The sequence below is a fragment of the Cydia splendana genome, chromosome 9 (genome assembly GCF_910591565.1).
Source record: "Cydia splendana chromosome 9, ilCydSple1.2, whole genome shotgun sequence".
NCBI lineage: Eukaryota > Metazoa > Arthropoda > Insecta > Lepidoptera > Tortricidae > Cydia > Cydia splendana.
This window is the reverse complement of record NC_085968.1, coordinates 17,224,220-17,235,528: the sequence shown is the minus strand read 5'-3', so window position 1 is coordinate 17,235,528 and position 11,309 is coordinate 17,224,220. Positions and strand designations below refer to the sequence as shown.

At 37.3% G+C, this 11,309-nt stretch overlaps 1 protein-coding gene across 1 annotated transcript; it reads left to right on the top strand.

Moving 5' to 3' along the window:
- Positions 1-435: 435 nt before the first annotated feature.
- Positions 436-11,107, top strand: LOC134793903 (putative mediator of RNA polymerase II transcription subunit 12). Its single transcript, XM_063765617.1, has 9 exons — positions 436-591; positions 1,133-1,274; positions 1,814-2,017; positions 2,761-2,871; positions 7,108-7,215; positions 8,077-8,292; positions 8,827-9,090; positions 9,701-9,868; positions 10,841-11,107. Exons 2-9 carry the CDS (start codon positions 1,149-1,151, stop codon positions 11,105-11,107), a joined length of 1,464 nt encoding a protein of 487 aa, XP_063621687.1. The 5' UTR covers positions 436-591; positions 1,133-1,148.
- Positions 11,108-11,309: the final 202 nt, after the last annotated feature.

Genomic DNA, 11,309 nt, shown 5'->3' with positions numbered 1-11,309 from the left:
TTTCTGAACTTGGCTTTTGCACTACAGTGCCCTCTGCCAAAAACAGCTGTTCACGCAATTTTTTTTTAATCTGTGAAGTTCAATTTATTGAGATTAAATTTAAAATAAGTCTAGAATGTAAATTTTTGTTCTAATAATCATCCAAGTATCATAAAAAAGTAGTAGAAAAAAGAGCCTTGAGAGCACTATTGATATAAACGTTGCCCTTCCTTTATGACGTTTTGTGAAGGTATTTGTAGTATAATTTAGAAGTAAAGTCCAAATTATAGATACTAAAGACTAAAAAATACATATTAATCGACCAAAATACGAAAAATTCATTACTTTCGCCAAAACTACAAGAATACTCCGAGATCTGATTGGGAGTCGACATCCAATTAATGCTCTTACTGGCAACTCTGAAACTAACGCAACCTTTTCACAGCAACACCGAATTAAAAAACATACAATTATAAAAAAAAAGTGACACACACGCCATAATGTAAATTGCTTCTGGATTTGGCGTTTGAGTTAAAAAATTACAATTTCGTGTTAAATAGTAGCTATTTTAATGGATAAATACGGCATCTAAAATGTCCAACGTTAATATTGGTGAGATATACGTTAACATCTTTGGTTTTCATGCAATGATCTTTCAGGACATAATTTAGGTTGTATCAAAGGAATCGAAGCCATTTCGTTATATCCCTTGATATTATAATCGAAAATGCTCTTGTTGACACTATTGTAATAAATTATAACATCATAACACAAAAAGTGCGGTGAATCTTTTGATCGTAAAACGGTCGATGTGTCGTCGCCATAGTTGAGTCTTCTTACGGTTTACGAAGTCATTGGTTCTGGGTTGTGTACGTACTGCTCCGTAGGGAAGGGTGTATGAATATCTGTCATCTTTATATGGGTTTGTTCAATGTTTTACACATTTTAACATTTGTTTCTGTACATTATCATTAGGTCAGTGACTGAAGTGGTTCACGTAATTAATTTACTAAAGTTGTGATTGATGTAAACAAATTGTATAAGGAAAGTTACGTTTGATTACATGTTCGTTTTGAATATAAAAAAAATATGATTTTCAATGTTTTAACTTGCATCAAGGTGTTGTGTGTGACAAATGAAGTTTTTTTTTCAGGCTAAGGCTTATTGCAATGGCTCAATATTATCAGATAGTTGGACAAGCAGGACGCACGACACTTACTCTTGAAGATCTACAAAGATATTGTCCTAACATTTGCTTGGTTAATCAAGATGATCAGCAGTATTCTCAACAACAGGTAGGCTACTATTACATTGCTACAACACCATAATAATATCATCCCTAGATAATGTCATAAAAAATTCAACTGCTCAATATCTAGGAATTGTCACTAATAAAAAAAACAGCATTCAGTGTTTATTTAATGTGGTTATCAATTCAGTTATAAAATTGTTAAATGTCCATCTATTCTTTCACACATTATTTATCATTGTTTAATTACTTAATTTAATCAATATCTTGTTTTTTTATTTAACCATTACATTTCTATTTTGTATGTTGATAAATCTTACTAGCAGATCTTAAGAAAGTTAGTATTTCAGAAATTTCCTGTCTCGGTGTGTGTGTTTTAGTTAGTGAATTTTGGTAGTCACTAGACAATCTATATTATATTTGGTTAAATCTAATATTTTATTTCAATCTAGACAGTACAACTATTTGCAGTCTAGTGATTGAGTAATGAAGACACATAATGATACCAATCTCATTCCTATATATAGTGTCTGAACAGTTTTTTTCACATTACATTTTCACTATTAAAACTATTTACCTGTAAAGGTGGTGGTCCAGCCAGCAGATCAGGCTAATGATATCATAGTAAGCGAAGGAGTCCAACCTCAACTAGTTGTGGGCGATGGTGGCCTGCAATACCAGCAGCAGTACATCATCCGCCATGAGCCTCCACCACCGCCCCCGCCAACAGACTTCCAACAACAACAACAGCAGCAGCAGCAACAACAACAGCACCAGTTGCACAGACAAGTAAGTGTAGCTAGTAATATGATAGGATTTCAGCAATTGTCTCATAATGAGTGTATGTGGCAGTTTTCTGACAGAAATGGGTTAATCATATGTATTTGTTGATTTCTTTGAAACAAATATGGTAAATTTAGATACCCAAATTTCAGGTCAAGGACCCACTGTCTACAAGACACATTTCTGGGTATTTATATGCATCCTTTAAATATAAAAGAAGCAAAATGATGGTGTTTTTACTTTGCTCGCTTAGGTGTAGGTCTCCTATTAAAGGTCATTTATTTGCCTAAAAATAAATTCTATGTTGTATCGAGTTACCCTACCATTATGTCAATAAATGATATTTCTTTAGTATTGGAAGGGAGAACTTATGTGTATATCTGTAAACTGTTTTCTGAAAACAACTTGGACATAAATTAAAATATTTCTATATAAAAATAATTCCCCTGTTTCAATTAATTTTGTGTTGATTGGATGACTTGAATGCTTCTCAAACTATTTCTAATGTTTCTGTACTAACTCTAGCATGCTAACATTATTTTTCAAAATTTTTATCTTGGTATTTGTAACCAATATAATATTTCTATCTCTATTTATTTTATGACAACATTAACTTATGTCCAATGAGTGCAGTCTTTATTAGGAATAAGAATACTTATCCTGAGACACAAGAGTTCTTTATAAGTAAGTTTGTGTTAGATAAATGTTATATAATATAAGTTGTGTGTTTATATACAATTTATTTGTAGGTTTACTACACATCTGATTTACCAGTGGATGCTCAGGTTGTCTTGCAACAGGCTCAGCAAATCATTGACGCATCTATGATGCAACAGTCCTCTCCACAACACCCTCAACATGTATGTTGTCTAGATAATTGTGCATTTCATAGTACACATATACTATAATACTCTTAGTAGACTCAAGGCAATTCTAGATAGACCCTGCTTAGCATGAAACTGTGATCTATTTTTATGTGGTTCACACTTAACATGCCATTATGTCAATTGATTAATTTCAGTTAGCAATTATGCTTTTAATACTTTTGTTGTTGAATTAGTTGCAAAAGCTTGGAATAACAAACACTTGGTAACCCAAGGTACAAGGAATACTGTACTGATCACATTATTTTACCTACCTTGTCTTTCCTACATTAATTTATCTACATGTTACCTTACCATAGCATTGTTCTTTTGTTTCTAACTCCAGGTGATTCTCAGTTTCATAAAATAATATTCAGCACTTTTAGTCCCAATTTCTTCAATTCCTACATCCCAAGGGTTTCCGTACTTTGGCGTACGACATTCAGATCTTGCACTTTTGACCCGCTGAAAGAATGCAGGTGAACCAAAGGCCGTATAATCCGGCCCGCGGAAACAAAGCAGTAGCGCCCAAGGCCTGGCCCTGACCATCAGGTCAAAAAGTTTGAAGATCCCTGCTAAAACCCTTCCTATAAAAAAAATGTCTGGGAAGCTCTACGCCGCAAAATTGTTAAGTTGTAGTTGTCTCACATTAAATACAGCTACAACTGAGTGTGGGTTCAGCTTTAAGAAGTTAGTTTGACTAAAATTTATGAAAATGTATGTTAGTGACTGATTATTCATCATAATATGGAAATAAATTCCATCAAAATTATTTCTAATGCTTTTGAACTTTAGAACTGTAACAGAGCTCGGATACTAACACTAACATTTTATAAACATCCAGTGTATGTGACATAACTGATACCTGAATAATAAGTATAAGTAGATAATTTATGTGGTAATTTTTACTTTGATTACTTCTGGTTAACTTTTATTTTTTTTGTTATCTTTAAGTTCATTGTGTTAGGTAGAGATGTAGTAACGTGATTGTATAAAAGTTCAATTATTTTGTGAATGCTAGATCTGGCTACATGTAGGCAATATATGGTGGATTTCATAAAAATGGTTTGATGATGTAACTAAGTTCGGGTTCAGGTAAATGTAATGGGATTGGAGACCAAACAAAACTGCTTTTTTACACACATTTCATACACTTTTTTGAAAACCGCCAATTTTACATTTTTAATTTGTTATTAGCTTGTATTTTTTATTATTTCCTTGATTACAACTTAAAAACACTCTAAAATATACAATATTTGGCTATTGATTATTTAAATTTTTAATAGTCATATAAAAAATACAAGTCTTGTAATAGTTAGCTACTTAATGGTGTCTTGTGTACTATATACATTGAAAAAATCCCCAATATTGGGTAGGTAAGTACTGTAAAGATTCAAAAGTTCTGTTTATCAAATATAAGACGCCCACGTCACGCGAGTTCTACTTTATTTATGTACAAAAAAAATAATATTTTTTAACGTTACCGATTTCAACTAAAATTTTATAGGTACTTAAAAAATATTAATAAATAATAGTTGTTAAAATAAAAGGAGGAGGGGAATGAGGAACTGTGTTGTCACTGTACTTAGAATAAAATTGGTTTCATAATATAAATGAATATTATTGGCATTGGTTGCGTCAAAAATTATTGCAATATACAATGTATGTAGATATTATATATTTTGTCTTTCACGCAAGATGTTAGGTTTTCAGTGTTTCAGCTTGCATCTGGCTGGCTCATCTAATATCTTTATCTTAATTAGATAGGCGTTTTGTAACCTTTTTTCATAGCAAATGGTAATTTTTGCACTTACTCTGGTCGACAACCAGAATTTTCTATCTAACAAATACTTCTGTAAAGTTTTTTAACAGTATTTATAAGTACTGAACTACAGTCAGCAGTAGAAGTAAGTAGCTAAAAGTTCAAAGTTACCTGAACACAAATTGTTGTGAAGAGGATAATATGAAGGCGTGTAGATAATTATGGACACCTGGTCCATTAAGCCATTTCTGCTGCTGACTATACTAAGCTAAAACTAATGATAGTTTTGGTTATTAACTGAATATTTCACCTTTTAATATGCTTCAATGCTTTCCACATTTAACAATGCAGACTGGGTCATGGTATAGTACCTAATTTACTTGGCTTGTACATAAATATGTCCTTCCTGTGTCATCTCTTATTTCTCGTAACATCAATGTCTCAAAACTACGTCATCGGACTCATGGGTGTGGTGCGATTGGCTTCATGCGCTAACTTATACTGTGAATTTTGTGTTCTGTTAATTTGAAAGTGACTGAGCGACACTATAATAAAACATGAAGTAATACAAAGTTTTGAACTAATGAACTATCCATTATTTGTGTACGCTATCTCACCAATATGTATGGATACTGCAGATTAAAAAAACATAAATAGCAGCTCGATATCCTGGTGTAGGTATTTATTCTCTTATTGCTTTTAATAATAGGTAGTTATTTAAAAAAAAGATATCATCAAAAAGGTAGTACTTTTGCGGCTAAATACGACGTAGACGTACGATAACGACGTAGACGTTGAGAAATCGCCCGGGGGATAAATATCTAGTTTAACACGTTCACTGCGTTACGGGGACTTTTGAACCCCGTACGATGTCATCATTCAGTGCGGAGGCTAAAAATCGTGTCTACTCGCTGGTGCGGAAGCTGTATCTTGGATATTTTTATGACTACGATAAAAACAAATATACATTTGAGTTTCTTGTCAAAAGTATAACCAAGTGGTATATTCAGAATATACGAGGTCTCAGGAACCCCGTACCGACCAGGGAACAAATTTTGCATTCTAGTGCGATACGGGTTCCAGTGCACGCCGTAAAGATTTTAGCTGGCCCGTACGGGGTTATGACCACAAAGTCACTAGTGCAGTCAGCATTGCAAGAGTTCTTATCGGTAAATTAAAAATAATGCGTTTGGGAAGCATGCTAGAATGGTGTTATTGCAAATGTAATGTAGTTAACAATTGATATAATTTAGAACAAGTAATTATACTTCACGACATAATCATATCACTGAATGTTACGTATTTTTGACTGCTGCTCAGTAATCAATTTTGACACCAGTCAGTGCCAAACATGTTGTGTCCGAAAGTGACGTTTTTAATATTAAAACTTTAGCTTTCAATCTGAAAAACGATATCTAGTTATTACTATAGTAAGCGCTAACATATCGTTTGTTTTATTTCCCATCACTATTGATTTATCGACATAAATAAGGTATGTGCGTTACGGGGTTTGCTAAGCCCCGTAGTTTTTCAATTTTAGTGCGATACGGGGAGAAAATAACCCCGTCCTTTCATTTCTCTATAATTTCATACGTTTTTATCGTATCTACGTGCGAAGGGAACATGACGTAGGTAATTTCATAATCTTTAAGTTTGTCAGAAAAAAAATTAAATAATAAAATATTTCAGGACTTTATAGCAGTTTTAAGATACTTGGGTGTACGGGGCACTTTTATACCCGTAACGCACCAAGGTGTAAACCACTACGGGGCGGATTAGGCCTCGTAACGCACTACATTTTAGGTAAAGGATTTGGCTTGCCGCAGTGAACGTGTTAATTGTACTATGGGGTGGGTCATGTGTATATCCATGGCAACCCAACAAATGGCGATCAACGGTATTAAATACAGGTGTATCTATGTATGACTTTGAAATATGTATATTGCTTGTTGATTATTTATTACATGAAGGAATCTTGGTGCACCCAGCCGCAAAATTACATGACCACTATGAACGAATTCATTCATAATGTGTCCATTCAATTTTGTCTAAACATTTCATCGAAATACCTACTAGATAATAAAAACTGTGCTTTACGCTGTCGACAGTCTATCAGGTATTTCCTAAGCCCTCTTGTATTCTAGATAGGTGCTAAAATATAACCCGATTTTACCACCGGGGTAGATGACGTTTTAAAGTCGCATTTATACTTGTAGTTCAAGCATGAGTACATATATTATCTTTTTTGTTGTTAATAAACATTTTATTTTCACCTACTAAAATAATCTCCAATTTTTTTTGACTGATGTGCTTTACTATTTGTATCAAATTACTACAAAACCAGGATAATTGGGTAGTAATTGGCTAATTGAACTAACATTTTAATACCTGGTATAGAAAAGGACGATAATAACGAGCATTAAGCTTGCCAGGTACCAGGTATGTATAAGTAAAAGGCGTGCCATTTTCAGTTGGTGAGCCCCGCGCATGTGCTGTCTCAGCCGACGGTGATACACCCGGCGCAGCAGCCGCCGCCGCAGCCCCCGCCCCCTCCGCCGCCGCAACATGCCCCGCAGCCGGTAACCATTAAATTTGCTACATGAGTGAACTGACAATCTGAATTCGAATTCCGACTGTTGGCCGTCGATTGGTTGTTGTTGAGATCTCTGTACGCCATTGAGCGTATTCCGGCTAATATAAGGAGTGTTTTACATTGCTTGTAAATCGCCTTAGTTGCGACCAACAGCGCTGGGACTGAATATTTGACAATTTTCATTGCATGAGCCGTCAATACAACTGAAGGCCAGGGTATTTAGGTTATTAGCCTAAACAGCCTCTTCTCATGTTATTTTACTTACCAAAGAACAACATATAATTTATACTACTCAGTATTTCCCATCGTGTTGCCAGGTAATATAATCATTCGTAATGTATTTACAAAGATAATTTGAAATAAAGGCGGTTTCTCAAAGTAAATCATGTAGCCACAGTAAATTTACTGCCATCTTTCGATAGAAGAATAATACTGAATAATAATAATAGTGAATAATACTGTAATTTTAATATTAACGCCATCTACTCGACACTAGGCCAAAGGTATGGTGTAATCTTTTCGAGCGATGGCGCCATAACCTTCAGCCTACTCTCGAGTAGATGGCGTTAATATTAATATTTAACAAGTTAACACATATCAGTCAAATAATACGGATCAAAGTCAAATGACGTTCTAACAGTTTTAATCTTCTGTCGAAAGATGGCAGTAAATGTACTGTGGCTACATAATTTACCATGACAGCAGTAAAATAATACGGATCAAAGTCAAATGCCGTTCTAACAGTTTTAATCTTCTGTCGAAAGATGGCAGTAAATGTACTGTGGCTACATAATTTACCATGACAGTAACTCTCTATACACTCTATTCTCTTTGGTACTTACAACAGCCGCAACAACAACAAATGCCGCGGGCAGCCACGCAGCAATCCCAACTTATGCAGCAACTGCAGCAGCACCAGCACAACATACACATGCAACAGTTGCAGCAACAACAATTGCAGCAGCATTTACAACAGCAGCAGCAACAACACCAGCAGCATATTCCGCAGCAACAGATACAACATCAGCAAGTTGTTATGCATGCCGCGTATATTAACCAAGCTGTAAGTTGGGTTGTATTTTGTATTAAAGTTTTGTCATCACACAACTTTGAGTATGATCTGACATTTGTATACTAGTGACGTTCTGTTATGACTCTAAAATTTCTTATCATTGTTTTAACTCAAATTTTTAAGCGATTTAAAAATGAGATCCTTATCTTCTATTTTTTCTTTAGGTATCAAGTTGTTTCTATTATCTTAGATAAACTGTTGGCCTATTTTGGTTTGGTAATCAACCCTAAAAATAATTTTAATATTTTACGGAAGAGAGCTAGATCATCTTAATTTGCGGCGTATTTGTCTGTGACCATAAGAAAGTGGGGTTTATGTTGTGATTAATCCTTCGTGTTCCCGATAACTACGGAGATTAATGAAATTAATGCCCATAATATTGATATATCCGATATCCAATCCAGTATCTTTAACCGTCGGGAACAGAAAGAGCCAACTTGATTTTAAGTGTTTTTGACCAGATAGAATATGTTTCAGGATGCCAAAAGCATAGTAACTTCTAAATTTCTGTGATTTTTGACACAGGGTACACCAACACGCCAAGCTCCCCCTAAGCTCCTAAACCAGGCGCTGAGCAGCCCGGGCTCTGTGACCCTCGTACGGACGCCAGTGCGGACCGTACGGCCGCGGCGGCCCACCGTGCGCCCGCCCATGCCCAACCCACAGATGCAGACGCGTCTGCTGAACCCCCAACACCAGCAGGTGGGTACTGTGGGTTCGGTGACGCTGCCGGTGCGGCCGCCCACGTCCGGCCCGCAGATGCAGACGCGGCTTCTTAACCCCCAGCAGGTCAGTTTTCATATCACATTATATATAGTTTAATATTAGGGTAGACAATACGTATATGTCAATGAAATAAGATGCGTCAGCAATTTGGCAAGCGGGTTCTTTACCGTGTGAAAAGTTCCTTACAAAAATTATAGTTTGTTTTGTATGTTTTATTTTATGATTCAAAATATATACGGCGCCTTGGAAGTCTTCCAAATAACGCGTAGACATTAAGGCTTTCAATTTCACGTGGTTGTTACACGAAAATTTAGCAAAAGAAGTTTATATTGTTCACAACAGGGTGTAAGCTTTTCGAATACGAAAACAGTGGATACGGAGCCCAAGGAAGCGTGAGGGACTCGTGGTACGCTGCTGTTGAGTATCTGGCGCGTGATGGCAAAACGGGGTGATAGAGTTACACCAAGAAAAGTCTGCAGCGATGTTGATAGCCCACGCAGTGCGAGTGTTATTTATATACGTCATGATTTCATAGAAGTGTGACGTTTATAATAACACTTGCACTGCGTGGGCTATCAAAATCGCTGTAGACTTTTCTTGGTGTAACTCCACTCTGCTTCCTCAGACTTTGACCTCGAACTGAATTAGAAAATAAACGGTAATTACCTTGCAGGGTGTAGGCAGCGTGACGCTAGGCGGCACTAGCGCGCTGCGCGTGAGCACGCCGCGCGCGACGGCGCGGGCGCCGGGCGTCGCGGGCGGCGTGCGCGCCGAGCCGCGCCTGCTCAACCCGCATGCGCAACAACACCGCCCGCCGAGACCGCGCACTCCCATCAACCAGGTATGTACACTGCAGTCTGCAGGGTGGGTGTAACGTGACGCCGGGCGGGGCTCAACCCCCACCACGCACAGCAGAACCGTCCGCCAAGACCTCGTCGCCCATCAACCAGGTAGGCTTGTGTCGGTCATTAACTAAGAATAAGAACTGTTAGGAATGAAATCCCGTGAAGGACCGAAACGAACTATCTTTTTGCACGCTCGTAATCGGTCTTTAGGTCCTTAGTTCTGAATTCTCTCAACAACTGAACTGAACTAAAGGAACTAAAAGACCGATCTAGTGCGTTTGACCGATTAATTTCGATTAAGCGCTTTCTGTAGTGACCGAGCAGGCACAAGCCTACAACGAGCTATGGAAGCAACACTAATCGCTATGTGCACGACTGGTGCTGCCCTCATTTTGTCGGACTTTCTTTCTACGTTAAATCTTATGGAGTAAAATTAGTTCAAGCGGCTGCCGCTAGTACTAATGTCGGACATTCCATAAGATTACCTGTGTTTGTGACGATCAGCGCCACTTCCCCCTCCACCGACTTCGCACCTTCCCAATTCAGCCAACTTCAGTTTTGCGAGCTCTGATAATCGGCAAGGGGGTCAATTCAGATTAAGTCGAAGCGCACTCGGATCGCGGCGGGATCGATGTACTTGTAGTTATGTTATTACCCGTGAAATCGGCAGGAAAATCCTTCCTTTTTTTCCTTTCAAAATTTTCATGTCGGTGAAAGTTGCAGGATTGCTTGAGACTAGCTAGACATTTATTCCGATCCCAAGCGATCTTGGAACACTGCGTATCGCTTGGTATCGCTATAAGTGCGCGCCCAAGCGCCATAATATCTAGGAAAGAGTATTTCACAGCCAAATTAGTACATTTCTAATTGGATGTCTGAACATCCCAATATTATAATTAGAAAACAGAATCCACATCTAGTCTCTCCTTTAAAATTTCACAATTTCACATATTCGCTTCCCATTTTAGCAGCAGCAGCACCAGCAACACCAGCTTTCCTCACACGTGAACCAGCTCGTGAACCAACAGCAGGCTATGAACCAGCAACAAGTTCACCAGCAGCAACAACAACAACAGTTTAATCAACTGAAGCTCGCTACCCAACAACAAGTAAGTATTCACACTAAGGTCAATGTGGAGAAGACCAATATATATACACACATACATATACATATGCCTTTTGGCATTACCGACCAACCTTCTGTAATTGGAAATGTGTACAAACGCAAGAGTTAGAAGCGACGGAAATGCTTGTAGACGGTCTTACCTGATAGACGGTCTTCTCCACATTGAACTTACCTTAATTCCCCTTGTAGATAACCGCAGAAGTTACCAATAGCTTTTTTGTATTTTGCGATTTTTTGGCCCACATCCACGGCTATGCACTGGTACTATAACGATAGTCTGGTAAACTAGCGCGTATGCCGCGTAAATAAGA

Excerpts from the sequence above, each read along its gene's own strand:
- LOC134793903 (XM_063765617.1), top strand. The coding sequence starts at position 1,149 with ATGGCTCAATATTATCAGATAGTTGGACAAGCAGGACGCACGACACTT. Across the intron at positions 2,872-7,107 it reads CTCCACAACACCCTCAACAT|TTGGTGAGCCCCGCGCATGT; the intron begins GTATGTTGTCTA and ends TGCCATTTTCAG. Across the intron at positions 9,869-10,840 it reads CGCGCACTCCCATCAACCAG|CAGCAGCAGCACCAGCAACA; the intron begins GTATGTACACTG and ends TTCCCATTTTAG.